This window comes from Chinchilla lanigera, unplaced genomic scaffold (genome assembly GCF_000276665.1).
Source record: "Chinchilla lanigera isolate Chin_1 unplaced genomic scaffold, ChiLan1.0 scaffold00009, whole genome shotgun sequence".
Classification (NCBI taxonomy): Eukaryota; Metazoa; Chordata; class Mammalia; order Rodentia; family Chinchillidae; genus Chinchilla; species Chinchilla lanigera.
Genome location: NW_004955410.1, coordinates 4,117,102 through 4,134,106, shown reverse-complemented (window position 1 = coordinate 4,134,106; position 17,005 = coordinate 4,117,102). Strand labels below are relative to the sequence as shown.

General features: G+C 37.8%; 1 protein-coding gene across 7 annotated transcripts in view; it reads right to left on the bottom strand.

Moving 5' to 3' along the window:
• The window catches only part of Hgf (hepatocyte growth factor (hepapoietin A; scatter factor)), a 67,674-nt gene that overhangs the window by 47,847 nt on the left and 2,822 nt on the right, over positions 1-17,005 (bottom strand). For 5 of the 7 annotated variants that reach the window (XM_013510678.1, XM_013510677.1, XM_013510679.1 and 2 more), the window contains 4 exons: positions 12,289-12,454; positions 9,296-9,408; positions 7,771-7,885; positions 2,514-2,656 (listed from right to left, as the gene is read on the bottom strand). In XM_013510678.1, coding sequence (XP_013366132.1) covers positions 2,514-2,656; positions 7,771-7,885; positions 9,296-9,408; positions 12,289-12,454 — 537 coding nt within the window. Of the gene's footprint in view, positions 1-2,513; positions 2,657-7,770; positions 7,888-9,295; positions 9,409-12,288; positions 12,455-17,005 lie in introns of those variants that run through there. The other 2 variants (XM_005377193.2, XM_013510681.1) reach the window with 2 other exon arrangements.

Sequence of the window (17,005 nt, the reverse complement as noted above, 5' to 3'; positions counted from 1 at the left end):
ATATAAGGTAAAGGCTTGTATATGTTGTAGATTGACCAGCTTAAGCTAATTCATATATGTTAGCTCATGTAGTTGTAATTTTTGTACTTAGGACACTTAACATTATGTCTCTCAGCACTTTTAAAAAATGTAATATATTGTTGCTAAGACATAGTAATATATATTCACTATATTTACACTAAATCTCTTAAAATTTTTCTTTCTATTTAACTGAAAGGTCCTATATAGGATAAAATAATTATTTATTTACCTTTAGGATATTTAATGTACTCCAAAGTTTTAAATTAGAGGAAAATAATATTATTTATTACATGTCATATATAATTCTTTTTGAACTAAATTTTTAGGCAAATTTTAGACAATCATTCAGTAGAGTTTAATATAATCACAAAACTTTCTAAATATACATATATGTATATATACATATATATACTGTCTTGTCTTTTTAAAAAAGAATAGATGTTTTTCTTGTTTATTTTTATAAATAAAAAAATTGATCATTACAAACTCATTCTAACTGGACCTTTGAATCCTTATCACTGAATATTAATTTCCACAGATACAAAAGTTCCACCCACCACTATACTATTTAAGCATAATGGCTTTTGAGATTTCTCCCTCTTACATGTATTTAGTAGATATTTACCTCGTATCCATATTATATTTTAATATTTTGTATTATTCAGTTTATAAATATCTTTTGGTTTGCTATGAATATACTGACAATGCTTATTTTTGATCCTCTTCAATAAAATCCTGCTAAAACATCCCTTATTTTAGTTTCAATCTAAAATATCACAGTTCCAGTGCACTCCCTGAAGTATCTTTAGCTCCCCTACAGAGCAGGCATCTCTTGTATCTCCTGAACGAGGGCTTTTATGGCCTTGTCAGACCTCTAGTCGCTTCCAGAGAGAATATACCCACAACTCTTGGTACTGTGACCAAGAGCACTGTGTCTTTGGCAATAATTTCTTTTTCTACAGGAGGTTTGATGATCTCAAGTTATTAAAGAATATTAAGAATGACATCCTTATAGGGGCAACTAAGTAGAAAAGTTTTAAATTACTTCCATTCTTACACTTTTATTATTCATTACCCATTGGTCTGGAACCAACTGTATTTCAATAAGGGTTCTTCTTATTAATCAGATCTTGAAAATCACATTCCCACAAGGAATGTACATTCTAAGCTGTACACAGTTTGACCAAATTCCCTGCCTTGGGATATAGCTAACCAGGTCAAACAAAATGAATAAACAGAATTCCTTCGTAGTGATTTTCAAAAGTGACTTAGAAAACTGAAAATGGAGATTTCCCTAAAAATAGGGGTTTTTTCTTCCATGTGCAAATTTAAGACAAATATTAAGCACAGACTTAGTCATACAAAACAGACTTGTTCAAAATGTTATCATAGTTAAGTTTATTATTTTTAAAAGGAAAGAAAACAATGAAAGAGTTATAGGGAACAGAATATGACACGGAACTGAGAGTAAGAATTTACAAACAGAGGTGGAACTGGCTCTACCACATGAAGTCAAGGGTTTTAAATTAAGTAACAACAAGGAACACGTTCACCTTCTTTGTGACAATTAGGAAGCCATGGTCTTTATGGATATTCACGGATGATAGAACTCAAAAAATATTTAATTACTAAACAGGTAAAATACCTTCCTATAAAAATAAGACAGAATTCCAGCACCCCTTCCTCTCCCCAAGTATGTCGAAATTTTAATAAATTTCTAAAATAATTCAATCTACATTTGGATTTGGCAAATTGTAAGAGTTTCTGACAGAATGGAAAAAATCTAGCTATTCAATAGCCAAATATCTGTGAAAAATGAACCCACATATAATGCTGAAATAGTTCCTCTTCCAGCTCATTGGTCGCTCCAGAGTAAAGACAGCACCTCGTGTGCTGAAGAAGAGGGTGGACACAGTGGGGACCTGGGTGCTCACCTTCAGGATAGCTGGAAGCCGCTGCTAGGACCCTAATACATTGGCACTCACTCCCCACCTGGGTGTCAGATTTGCTTCTAGTCCCATTTTCACCAAACACACCTGGGGGTACTGAGCTTCCAGTGACCCTCATCCTACTGTCTTCCGAATGCATAGACATGGGTCAGACCTCATCACAGGAGTTGTGTCCAAAGCTTACACAAGCAGGTGCGGGATGTATAGAATCAGTATTACTAATAAAGGGCTAATTTCACTCAGCTCTTTATATGTGATCTATGGGAGCAACTTTCAAGGTACATGAGCTTAGGACAGTATTGCCAGTAGATGTTTCAGGCAGACCTCGAAATTCAAACTGAACACTGGCTCTTGACTTGCATTAATCTGGTGGTCATCCAGTAGTGTGCAAAACATCATGTACGAGTGCCCAAATAATTCTCCATGGTTGCGTTTGAGGGAACAACATATTTATTGGGATTGACTTGTGTCTGCACACCTGCCATGTGCGCCAAAGCTCCGCACACGGGAGCCCAGGTGCCCCCCACGGTCAGGTTCATTTACCTTCTGAACACTGAGGAATGTCACAGACTTCGTGGCGTACCTCGGGATTGCTCGTGAAACACCACGGTCCCCCTTCTTCCCCTCGAGGGTTTCGACAGTAGTTTTCCTGTAGGTCTTTACCGCGATAGCTCGAAGGCAAAAAGCTAGTTTTAAAATGATAATCATTACAGTATAAGAGCATGCACTTTATGCTTGGCCTATTAAATTTACTAATCAGTGAGTTGAATTTTCCTGAAAGTTGAGACAAAAGTTACCCCTTAAGTCTATCTCTTAACAATCACGTTTTGACTTAAGTTTGGTCATTTCCACGCATTCTGAAAATACTTCCATTTTTCTAAATTCACCTAGCTGAACTTTTGTATTCAACATCACGTTAAGAATTTTAACCTCTGGATTGTCCTTGGTGTGGGAGAAAACACAACCCCGCTGCTCCACTCAGAGGTCACTAAGGAGAGACATCACAGCGTGAACGTAGAGCTCTCGATACCGCACTGCTTATCCATGATCATTACCTGTTTGTTTAGAGCTTTTCTTAGAAAGAAGAGTCTCCTTCTCTCCCTTGCACCATTGAGAAACAGACTGATGCATTCACATGAAGCAAGAAGCCAAAGTCAAATTAAACCTAGACTTCAGTTTCGGCTCTTTCTGGCAGGGAGACCCCGGCAAGTAATTTGGCCTCAGCCTGCCTGGTAGCTCATCTGTACAAGGAGTACACCGTAACTCCTAACATCTGACAGCTCGAATAGCTGTGTGGAGGAATTAAAAAAGATAATAAAATAGGCATTCAAATGCTACCTATGTGTAAGCATGCTCCATTCTGTATCTTCTACTCTGATTCATACAGCATAGAACTGCTTATTTCTTTCAAAAATTTTGAAAATATTGACTGTCACTGGGGCTTGGGGCTTCCAGTCTTAATCCACAACAGTTAACCATTGGGTTCTATAATTTGGAATTTTTACCTTCATGTAAAACTTCAAAGGGCCTCCTGGTCGTTTTGTTACTAACACAAAGTACCCAACATATCTGAAAAAGCCAAAACCTTTTGACTGTTTTTGTGATGCTTAGGTCCTTGGCTTCAGTGCTGTCACATTTTCCTTCTAGGATACACACAAAAAATTATTTTTAAAAATAATATATAACTATGGGTAATATCAATAGAGAGTGTTTTGAGAAATGTCACATTCTCAATATTTTTGGGGGATTTGCTGAAAAGCTTTATTTCTATTTTTATGGAACTTAGAGTTCTCAAAATACATAAAGTCTAAAGATTTCATCTTTCAGTAAATATAATTCAAGCATGTTCACTGTCCAATGAAACTTCTAATTATAAATGGATATGCTAATTACCCTAAACTGGTCATTAACTAATATATACATAGACATCACGCTGTATCTCATCAATACATACAGATCTTGTAGGCCAGTCAAAAAAGAAGAAAAGATATCCATTTTAATTTTTATTAGAATTAATACATAAAATGGATACAGAGATCCCTCAGGTACCAAGCAACATTCTGCAATGAAATTTTTCACTTGGACATGAGAACTCTCCAGAGTGAAGTCCTCGGAACATATGAATTATGGATCACGTAGAAATAACCTATTCTAAGAAGCTTATTAACAACAAAATCTTGTTGAAAAGATGAATTAAATACTATAAATATTCTGCAACTCCAAGGTGTCTTTGATAAAGAGTTTACAACTTTTTCTCACTAGCATTTTTTTTTTTTTTTTGGTTTTTCTCCAGTACCGGGAACCGAACTCACGACCTTGAGCTTGCCAGGCAGGCGCTTTTGCCGCTGAGCTAAATCCCCAGCCCCTTCACTAGCATTTTAAATATGGGGAAATGAAAATAAAACACTAAGTGAATGACTTATAAAAGTGACAATGTAATTAAAACTGGCCATAATTTAGCAGTTTCTAACAGAAATTAATTTTCAAAACAAAGGGTATTATTTATGTGTTCTCTAAAAAAATTTTAGTCCTATCGTTTCAGAATATTTTAGTGGATTTTCTTCCATTTTCAGCACTTCTCCAAATTTTTATAGTAAATTTATATGAAAATACTTTTCTGACAGAACCAAAACCAAATTTTGGGGTATATTTTCATGAAGTTCGTGCATCCTCCAAATTCACTTAGGGAAATTCTGGTGTGACTTTATATTGTAAAAAGAGCGGAGTGGCAAGAGCAAGATATTATTAATCACAAAATTTTCTGTTGCCTCACATATATCACCTGGCTAATAGGTAAGTCTTAGGCAACTTATTTACTGAGCTTTGATTTCTTCATTTAAAAGATGAATGAAATGAACAAGATTATTATTATTCTCTTTTTTCCTAACATTATCTGATATTAAGTCTACTTGAACTAAATAGTGTTTTTGGTACATGTTTGATACGATAAACATATACTCACTGGCTATAGTTTTAGAGGGGATTTTTTGTTAAGAGGGGAAGGAGAGACAGAGAGAAACACACAGATACACACAGATACCTTTCCTGTGGGATTGGAAAGACAAAAGAAGAAGTGAAGAAGTAGAGAATATATCAGTGAAGAAGTGAAGAAGTAGAGAATATATCAGTCAATAACTTAGCAGGAAAAGTACAGTTAGGAAGGAAGAAATAAGGTAGAAATTCAGACTAGATAAGGGCCAATAGACAAAGTTCTCCCACTGGAGTGAATGAAACGGAGAGGAAAGATGGGCTCCACTCCACAATTCCGAATCAATGCATAGCCAATTCCTCGTAGGGAGGATGAACACAAGGCGCAGGCTGTACCTCCTCTTCAGTCTCTGCTATGCTTGAACCTTACCCCAGTTAACTGGCTTTCCTTGTGTCGCAAGATGTCGCCGTGACTTCCTCACATGCCACGCTTGCCAAAGGATGCCGCCCGGCCTGCTGCCTCCTGACACACATGTCCACTTGACCAATGTTTGCAAGAACTGAGCACGTATGAGGCAGGCTGGGCAGCAGGCTCGGGACTGACCTTTTATTCACACACGTACTATTTTTAGCTCTCTGTCCTTGCTGTTAGCAAGGCTTTAAGGGAGGTAAGTGAAGAAATTTTCCAAGCTGGGTATTATCCAAATATACTTTGAAACATAAACTAGGTCTTCGAGTCGTTAGCCTGCCTTTCTTTTCATATGAACAGTGTTCATAAGAAGCTTGGTCTTCTCTATCATCTACTTTATTAATGAATCCTGGTGACTAATAAAAGACATAGATGTAGATATCATGCCACCTGATGTTCTGGTTTAGCTTCTATACTAATTTCGTCATCTGTCATCATCTTCCCATTAAACTACTTGTAAAATTTTTCAGTTAAGGGAGTCAACACTAAATCACTCCTCCAAAAAGAAACGTATTTCTTTTTCCATTTCCCATAAAACTAATCTTTAGTTAACACTTCACTTAAAAGTGTGCAGTGATCATGCAGGTATCCCAATAAGCTGCTAGTTAAAGAAAACTGTTAATCTCATTGAACACAAAAGAAGTACTTGATTCACATATATGACCCTCTCAACCATAAAACTCTATGTCACAAGGAAATGTTCTTTGGTAAATTAGTGGTTGGGCTAGGAAGCCAGTTCCCAGGAAGATCTATTTCACATTCACTCATCTAGCAGACCATCACAATCATACAGAATTTGGGTTGAAATAAGATCCTGAAAGTAAGATTGACTTCAAATGCTATGCTTGAAAAAAAAAATAGAAGTATATATGTATTTGTTTGCTTTTGAAAAAAGATATATCTATTTAAATAAAATATTGTCTTCACTATGTACACCCTTAAGAAAGGACAGACCCAGCCATGGGGTTTGCATTGTAATATAAAGTAATACTATGTTTCAGAGTTAGTCCTGTATCACTGTTAGCAATTAATTTGGGGAATGGTTGTTTTCAGTTACTGAAAGGATCGGTTTGTTGCTTAGTGGCTCGTGTTAATTAGGCTGAGATCACAGGTTCAACCCCACTTTGGAAGAACTGGCTGCTGCTTCCTATATGTAAGCCAATTAACTCATCTCTGCTTACTAAAACAAAATCAATCATCTCACAGAGTTTTGACTTTTTTTTAAAGAAAAAGTGAATTTAAGTAAAATAGTATCTCACTATCTCACTGAAGGAAGACCACAACAACTAGCAAAACACGAGTCCTGGCCTCTGTCCCACAAAGAGGCCACATATCTCATGCCTTAGAGTTGGTAGAGCTACACTGGTTGGCCTTATCTTTGGGCCACACCACTTACCACTTACTAGTGAGCTGTCTAGAACCCTGAAAAGGACTGAGGTTCTTTATGCTGCAGTTTCACCACGGAATGAAAGTACCCACTTGGCTGTTCTGAGAATGCCATGAGATAAACAAGTAAACTATTCCAGAAGGTCCTGGGCACATGGTAAACTAAATGTAATTCATTTACTAACCAGGGGAGAACTGCTTGTAACCACAGCAGCTCCCAATAAAAATTATTTGTAAAATAAGTCTGCAAAATCATGGATATTTTAGTTCCCTGCTAGATACTAGATGTTTATGTTTTTCTTTCATGATGATTAAAATTCACAACCCAGGAGCCTGTAAGTATTATGTTTACAGGTCTTTAAATAGTATTCACCTCACAACAAACACAGTTCTCTAGGGTGTAGACACTTCCTCTCCCAGGAATGAGTTTTCTCTCATCTTTAGCCCACAGGAGCAATGAGAAAGTGTTGAGTCTGAGGCACGAGTCTTGCACAGTGCTGCTCAGCTGTGGCTACACTTTGGAATCACGTGGAAGCTTCAAATAATGGTGGCACCACTTTCCACCCAAAGCTTCCGTCTTAATTGGTCTGTTTCCCCTGGGTGGTGCGGGTCCTCGAGGGCCTTCCACAGGTGGTTCTAATGCATAGACAGCAGAGGTTGGGAAAAACCTCACAGCCTCTGTAAGGTCAGAGTCTGATCTGCCTCTAAGTCATTGGTCAACCTCTAGTGCTTTCTCAAAGGCAAAAAAAAGAACAGTCTTTTTACTTCCAAAATGAAGTTTTATTCTTTGTTCATGAACATCAAGATCTGTAACTTGAAGTGCTGAGGTATGCTGCTATTAGGATGAGTTTGTCCACTTTTTGTTCATTTCAGCCATGAATTCACATAAGCCTTGGTCTCGTACAACCCAACAATCTGATTAAGTTAACTACAGGGCTGCAAGATCACTGGGAGGACTCAGGCGAGACCGCCACCCCACAAGGGGAGGTCGCCCCATCTGCTTCGCGCCAGCCTTACCTGTGCTCGTGGGGGATCATGGAGCTCCAGGGCTGGCACTTGAGGCCACTCTTGGTGACAGAGACCGTGCCCTTGTAGCTGCCCCCTTTCCCGATGATGCAGTTGCGGATGTAGTCTACGGAAGGAAGCAGAGAAAGATGTCCTAATGTAGGAAACACAGGCGTATTTCCCGAGGAGAAAGAAGGGAGCGAAATTCCATTCCAACCTGTAAGTAATTAGCTCCTAAAGTATTTCAAAATAACATTGAAATTTTTGCCTAAAGCTTCTCACAGAATTTTCAAAACAACACCCTCTGGAGTAACCCAAAATAAACAGACAAGCAGATGATGAGAAGTTTTAATTCTGTGAGTATATTATACAAGACAGCAACAAAGACCAGTCTGTGCTTTACATAAGTGAGTCTATATACACACACAATTGGCCAGGTAGACTTACTAAACCTAAAACACCTAAAAAAAAGGAATGATTTTTAAAATATGAATTGAGAGGTTACTTCAAGAAAATACAGTTAATTTATCTTTTTTACCTCAGTGAAATTGTGTGTGTATATATATATATATATATAATTACATTAAGTTGACAATCATTTTCTATATTTTTGTTAACATCTCAACTGCTAAGGTATAGCTATGACTACTGAATTATAAGATACTCAATAGTACTATCAAATAATAGCACATGCATTTGTTAACAAGCTGGAAGCCTGAGGGATGTTTATATGCTGAATAACAAATGCTTAGAATTTGCAGATTTATTAGGATATGTAGAAATTATCTATTTTCTACCTTGAAATTTCTTTTAATTCTATTTAAGCATCTGACCCCATCAACATGGAAATACATATTTGTGTATAGTGTCAAATGTCCAAGTTTACTAGGACACAGAATGAGATTTTGTAAATGGTAGTATTAAAATGAATGTTTCTTTCAGAAGTATAGCCCATAATTACTATTTGCAATGAGATAATTAATTGGTAAAGTTTATATTTATTTAATGTTCTATAATTATTTTATTCATATATTGCACTTTTCAACAGTGTAAATATCTTATGAATATAATATCAGACCACCATTATAGATAAATTAACAAATAATAGAGTCTTTATTGTTTTTTGCATAATTTATCCAAATTATGAGCAGTCATCACTGTAACAAATTAGTTATACAAATTTGTTGTGTAAAAAAATATGATTGTCAAAATCTGCCACAAATCTAATGTATCCTAATCTCATAATGTAAGACAATATTTACTAAAATGAACATGGAAAGTATCAGTTGTAGGACAAGCACAAAAAAGTCAAAGGGGAAGCTCAATCTAGATTCTAGGAAGTTTGGGAACAACTCTAAAATATCACACTAGAAGTAGTCCAGTTGTGGTTTTCATCAGCCTTTGTGAATGAACTGACTATATTAACAGATCAGCACATAAGAGAAAAATCAGTGGGAAATAGCACTGTGGCGGGAAATGACGAATGTGCACACGACAGTGTACTTCCACGCGTGACCTAGAGGGAGAAGTCCTGTACCTTTTTTCTCATAGAGGTCGAATTCGTGGCCAAATTCTTTCTTCACTCCGCTTGACATGCTATTGAAAGGGAGCCATAGGCATCTTTTTCTTGCTTTATTAAAAACAAAGGCCCTGAAAAAAATATCTGAATGAAAAGAAGGAACGCTACTATTTATACAATGTTTAAAGAATTGGCATATGGTTTTCCAAGGAAGACAATATAAAATCAGATGGGCTGTTATAGATACATAATAAAAATGCAAGTGATATCAGAATCTACCATTTGGTGGCCATAAAAGAAAAAACAACACGAACTTGTGGGTATAGATTTAAATATCCAACTGAAAAGTAGTTGAGACGTTCTCATGCTATTCTCAGTGACTTGTAGGAAACTCAAAGCTTCAACAAGAGAAATCAACATGTAACGCAACTATCTGTACTATTTCCACAGATTTTTTTTTTTTATAAGTAGCCAGTTAGTTGGGAGATTTTCTTTACACCTCTGTACGGATGAGTATAATTATGATATCATGATTAGTCTTCCAAATTTGTAATCATATTAAAATGATATTACCTAAGCTACATCAGGCAAATCACCATCCTGGGACCTTTGCTAGGAAAAGAGAATCTAAAATCAAATGTTCAGAAATGTTTGCATATAGTATCCCTCCCCAGTGAGTTATAAAATAATAAAGCTTATTAAAGATTAGAAAAATCTTGCTATAAGAATAACTTTGTTTCAATCCATGTTTTCCAAACATGTTTGCTTGTATATGGACTTTGGCTGGTTGGTTGGTTGGTTTTTTGGTTTTTTGAGACAGGGCCTCATTATGTAGTTCAGGTTGGCCTTGAACCCACTGTTTAGCCCAGGCTGGCCTGGAATCCACAGCAACCTCATGCTTCAGCCTCCCTAGTGCTGGGATTATAGGCATATGCCACCATGCCTGCCCTTGTATAAGCATTTTAATTTTAAAAATTATCAATATATGGGGATATGCTTTTGATATATCATTTTAAGGAAAATTATTAAAATGTTTCACCTTCATAACTACCGTTCCTACAGCCAAGTATTTCTTTTTTGTTGTTGTTTACTAAAACGGTTTTATCAAAAACAAAACAGTAAATATCCACAGTACTAAAAAGAAATGGTAGGTGTTTTCAACTGGAAAACTGCATACAGGATTTCCGGTTTTCAGATGGCTCTAATTCTTTTCTGTCCCACCATTTTTATTGTCATCTTCTTTTTAAAATTATTCTGCACGATTCTACGTAGTCACAGCTGGAAGAGGAGGTCTCTTGATTTCCTTTTAGTTCACCTTGTGGATGAACACTCTGCTCAAATGCGAAGATAAGGCACTCTGAGCATCTTTCCTACCTAGCAAAGAGCATCTAGAACTCCAGCAAATCAGCACTACTGACACCGACTCAGGAGGAAGAGCTTGGGAGACTGTTCTTCCTCTCTCAAACGGTTCACAACACTATCCCACAGCCGTGTTGATACTTTTGATATTATGTGGCTACTGCATGTAACTTAACCTCAATATGGTCAGAAAGTATGCAACTTCATGTACTTGGGATAACTGTGCATTTACTTATAAGGCCACATCTATTCTTTAATGCAGCAAATCCTTTTAGTCTGTACTGAATAAACAAGTTAAGATGATAGCCGTAAATTGAATGGAAGCAATATTTTCTTACACAGGACCCAAGAGAGTGTATTTTCACATTCAAAGTTTAAAGCCAACAATGAGATGTGGTTCCCCACCTCCTCTGCCACAGTTTCCAACCCCGTGAAGGGGAAATATTACTGCAACCTGTTTGATTGCCAGATGAACAACTCGATAAGTCTACACAGCTGAGGTATGAAATGAAAACAAAATTTTTTCTAATTTATTTTTTAACAATCTCAAGGCTTTTTATAGAAAGGCAGGGAAACAAACAAAATTGGCATAGAATAAGAGCAGAATTATTATACTGCTTGCAGATTTCATTCCTACTCCCAATGCCAGAAAGCATCTCCCTGAAAGTGGCAGTTGGGCTATAAAAATGGAGAGAGTCTTCCTGGCTTCCCTCTGTGGAGACCTCTCTGATCAAGGCCTTCCCACCTTGCCCTCAAGCTCAGTTCTCTGAGAAAAGGAGAGGGGAGTGGACCTCTTGCTCTGACACTGGTGAACCCTGAGGCCATACTGCCTGTCACTATCCAACACAATAAACTGGAATTTGACATTTACAGGATGTTTCATACAATCCTACTTTTTGAAAGGGATTGAAACAGGTAAGAAAAGAAAAAAAGAGGGGAGAAGAAATTTATGAAAAAGAACAAAGAAATGCATGCTCTTCTGGCAGTTTAGGGGCTACTGAGATGTCCTGAGGGACTTCCTGACCAAACATTGTCTTTCCCCTTGGCTCACTGGCAAATTCAGAATGGGTCACACAAAGCGGACCAGAGATAAGGGGCCCTCTCTCTGCAGTCCCCTCAGGCCTCTGAGGTGCTCTGCCACTTTCACCTGAAACTCCATCGCCACCATCCCCTAAATTCTTTCATGTAGCCTTTGCTGCTGACCCCAGTCCCTCCAGTAATTTTTAACCAATTCTCTCAACATATTTTATTTAAATCCCTGAAGACAAAGATATAAGTTGCAGTAAATTTTGGCCATTGTCCAGTTTCTATTCTGAAAATTCCTCCAGTCCTCTTGAAAGACAGAGTAAAAGAGGGAGGGAGGAAAGGGGAAAGAGAGAAGAAGGAAGTGAGGAAGGAAGGAGGAAAAAGGAAGGAGGAAAGGAGGAAAATCAAACCACTGTTGATTTTAGAGGACAGTTTTTGCATTCTCCCTTACTCGAGCTATATTTGCATCCACGGAGAGCTAAGACTTCTGTTCAATGACTCAAAACAAGACTCAAACTTAGTCAAAAGAGCAGAACACACTGCTGACAAAAACACAGAGAAAGGACTGTTACAATGTACATGCTGTGCGTGGAAAATCACCCTCGGAACCGCGTGCGAAGACTCACTTGCAGGTGTAGGGGAGCCCTCTGTTCCGCGTGCATCTGTTAGCGCACTGGTCCGCACTGTTCATTTTCTTGGTCTTAATCTTCAGCAACGGGTCTTCTTTGACAAGAGTAGTCTTTGCTGACTTTTTGAATTCGTGAAGGGTATTTCTCCTTTTCTTCTGTCCTTCTATTAATGCAAAAATTGTAAACATGAGAGAAATGCTTTCAAGGCTTATATAGAAAAGGAACGTGTGTGTGTTATCTGTAAGATAATGATTTTATCTAAGAACTGCGAGACTTCTAGGGATTAGGAATGAATAGGGCTGCGGAATAGCTGTAAGCCAGACAGAACTATTGCAACCAGGGGAAAACGAGGAACTTGCCACTCCTTCGTATGTAATCATCAGGCATTCTTCTATATTCTTTCAAAGGAAGTATGTCATCAAAAATTAGGACAGAGTTCACCCTAACAAATAAAGAAACCTAAAGAAATAGCTATAAAACAAACAATTAAGATAGAGTTCACCCTAAAGTACTATTCTCCGAACAGTACTCAGATATCAGAGGCAGGTGCACCTTGCTTTATAATTAACATCTTCATTTTCTTCTACAGTTGGCCCTGTGTAAGTTAGCGCTAAGTACAGAAGCCAGTTCAAAGGCAAGTGAGAGACTTCTCACTAAAACTAAGCAGTGGACAAATTCTTCTCCCTTGCTTTTAAAACTGTTTCACACTATTCACATTTTGGCCATTCTCTTCATTTACTACAAATTAAGTGTTCTGCGCTGTTGCTCACTATTTCTTACTGTCCACTGGACTGTTTGTCTTGAGATCAAGCCAAAGGCTGTAAATCAAATGCACGTAAAACTTCATCCTTTAATGCAGTGCATCATTTTTCTTCATGAAAGCACAAGACTTCTAGATAAGATGAAGCCTCCTACTACAGACCTGGAAAACACAACCAAAACTTCCTGCAGGCTTACTCTTATATATTACTTGAGAGTTCAGGAACTGCTTCTTTACTCTCAACTTTCTGAAAGTCATCCCAATGTCATAGTCAAGCTACCCTCGTCACAGTATGGGTCACAATGTCTGATGGATTGCAGCTCTAGGATAATAAGCATGGAAGAAACTGTGTCCCTCTACTGGTCAGTTTATTTGAATACCCTTTTACCACAGGCAATGAGGATAGATCATTTTTAAGTTGATGAAAATAAGGCACAGGGAAAAGTTAATTGACCACCACATACAAATCTCAGACTGGAAGCCCAGCTGCCCGGCTTCACAAGTACCACTGGACTCCGCTTACCATGTCAACTTTATCTAAGAATTCCAAAGAATGTATGTGGAAATATAACTTGTAAACATTTTTGTGAAGATTTGGTTCAAGGCTATCAATCCAGAGCAAACTTGGATGGCAGAGCAGGAAATGCATAATAAATAAGAAGAGACATGAGGGCCTTGAAATTTCCGGTTCTTTGGAAAGCTAAAAAACTAGTACTAATTTCTGTAGCAACACTTTCAATTTTAACTTGGCTTTCCCCTATTAGATAGGATGGCTGTAGTATAATAGATATCATTTTAACATAAAATTTCAACCAACCGAATGATCTATTAACATGCTATTTAATGAGTGTCTGCCACATCTCTTGCATGACTCCGGCAAACAGATGGTAATCCTGACATTCTCTCCGCCTCCCCAAAGGATGGTCCTTAACTACCTGAAATGTCCGTATTCCAACTGCACTATCCATATAGAATGAAAGCGACATTAATGATGAGTGACAATGAATCACTTAAAATACCACAGCTAGGTAAATACTTAGAAATCAATTTTGATGGAAATGGTGGGGATATGCAAATATTGTTTTCTTTTTGAAATGTCATCCTTTGTTTTCTGGAGAAGAAATTGCTCTTTTCTCAGGCAAAGAAAGCATAACTCTGCTCAAGTTTTTGTTTCTGTTACAGATCCATGTTAGCGGGAAGTAAATTTTTTAAATGAGGGAGAAAAATCTATTTTTAAAACTGTCTGCCAAAATAGAAGATGTATATATGCAGAATTACTTGTGAATATATATGTGTATATATTTCTTAAATGAGTTCATACTAACTAAAATTATAGAATTAAAATTGGCCTGATTATAATGTACTTATTGTACTTGTCTAAGGCTAAGAGAAGTATATAAAGAATAAATTCAAACAGACTATGTTAAACAGTAAGTAATCAGTTAAAATAGTGGCCCTGGTCACTGCTCCAATTTCTTTTCTCAGTACCACACCATATGAAGGTAAGCAGGAAAGACCACTGGAGAAAAGAAGTCTTTGGGTAATTGTTGCTTATCTAATTCTGTAGATCCTCAGTTGTCTTGTTGAAATGTGCTAATGTGTGGTTGATCTCATTAAAAATAGTCTATTCTTGTTTGCTGGTAATTTGACTATCAGCAAAGATCAAAGATCATTCTGAAAAATGAATATATCTACAATTCCCCTTCACTATGTAACAAATAGAAGTAACACACTTGTCTGGGGCTATAAAATTAATCAGGGAAATTGGAACCAATATCGAGATTCTTTCCTCTGTACTCTTGCTTTGTCATAGGAATTTTCTCCTGTAAGTCCATCATACTAGGCCAGGAACTAATTACTAAACTGATGAAGTTCGAGGTAGCTACATATCATGTAGTACAAGCATCTATAACATCAATTACTCATGCAATAAGATAAAAATTCAAAACAGAAACCATTGGCAAACAGCATCTGAAAATGAAATCCCTTTGCTGAAAACAGTCTCAACTTTCTCTTCCATATATATTAACAACGGATGCTTGTTTTACTGAAAACACCTAAAAGCCAGTCTTTCTTTGGGAAGCACATATCTTTGGATCAGGTTTTTTCCTATTACCCTTTTCTGTGTGACTGTTCGTTGAAGCTCATACAATAAATACTGAAATGAAATCACAGGATGAGAGAGGATGACAGATTTGTCATGCTTTCCTGTATTTTAAATTACAACTCCTTTCTTCATCTTCTCCCAGTATGGAAAAGAATGCTGCAAGCTGTATTTCCTAAAAAACCCGAAGTCCCTGTGTCAGAACTGAAATCATTAGGACCCTATTGAAAACCTACAACCAGAAAGTGGGGTCAAATGGATCAAGGTGCTTGAAGAAAGACACATTTCTCCCCCTGGTCGTCAGCCTCACACTCTTTTCTCTCAGTACCTCATATATTTTCCCTGTGTAGATGACCTGTTGACTTCAAAGGAAAATCCTGCAAGGAAAGGCTTTTCAGAGTGTGGGAAGAGGCGGGAATCTGGCTCCACATATTCTGAGAAAGCTCCCCGGATGGTTAGTGAGCAACAGTTTGAAGAGTAAGATGTGAAGATAAAAGTATACAAGTAATGAATGGAAGGAGATGGTCATGCCTGGAGATTTTAAAATCCTCAAAGGCAAGAATGGCAGCTAGAAGTCGAAGTCCTGACCATTATCTAGCTAGAACTTGGATGTCACTCACTGACAGCCATCTCCTTTTCTGACAGTGAGGTAACCGTATCACAAAGGAAGATGTCAAGGAGAATGAGACCGTGTCAGACTTAAATCAGCCATTGGTATTTGAGAAGCAACATCACTATCTCTTCCAAGAGTTTATAAAAATGAGGGTTTACAAAATGAGGTGAGGGTGTGAGGCTGATCTTCCCCTTGATCTCCTTTCTAGTCCTCGTTGAAGGACTCCCAGGTACAGAAACCTCACCGTGGTCAGTGCCCTCTCTGTCCATTTCTGCCTCCAACTCTCCCTCCGTACAGCGGCCGAGGGCACAGCCAATCAGGTCTTTGCTATGGAGCACCTGTGGCTCAGTGTGACCTTCAAGATTCTCCATTTGACCTCATCTCGCTTTCCCAGCCACAGGTCACACTCCCCTGGGTACCAAACACACCTGCCCTGTCAGCCTCCTTCACCTGTGTGTGGGGTCTTCCTGCAGCATCCTCACACTTCCCACCACTACCCTGTGGCCCTCTGTGTTCTCCTGACTCAGGTGTCAATCACACCTCCACTCATCTGTCCATGCAGAACATGGGTACCAAACACTGTCCAAACCTGATTTGATTCACTCAGCTAAGAGTGAACTCTCAACCACAGGACTTCCAGCTCAGAGGACTTTTACTATTCTTTAGCCAAATGATTCTCCAAAGCAAATTTCAGTTGCTTTCACTGCTGCTGGCTGCAACATAAGTAAAGGGGACAGTCACAGATTTCCCTCACAGGGATTTGGTAGGTGTCTTAGCTCTTTCCCTCAGCTAACAAAGATAAGATAACTAAGGCCTTCGACCTTCAGTTTTCCCTTGTAAGATAAGCACAACAATGCCAATCTTACTAGAATTAAGTAAGATTTTCTTTGGAACTTGGTTCCTCGAAGTTGCTCACCAAATATAGGTTCCTTTCCTCCTTCTTCACCTTTACATTCTTCAAAGACTCTTAGACAAGAGGCACTCTTTTAAAGCTTCTTTTGGTACAGAGGATTGGTATTTGTTTTCAGTGTAAGTGGGGGTCAATAAAACCACTCCTGTGAAGGTGACTTGTGTCAATCATATTGAATATTTCTTAAGAAAACTTTTAAATACCATTGTCTCCATAACACATTCTGCTCATGCTAGTTTACAACTTCTTACAGTACCCACTGCTTTTCTAACAGTGTGCTAGTTTTTATGGTAGAACCAACAAAAATATAACCAAAGCCAGTACCAA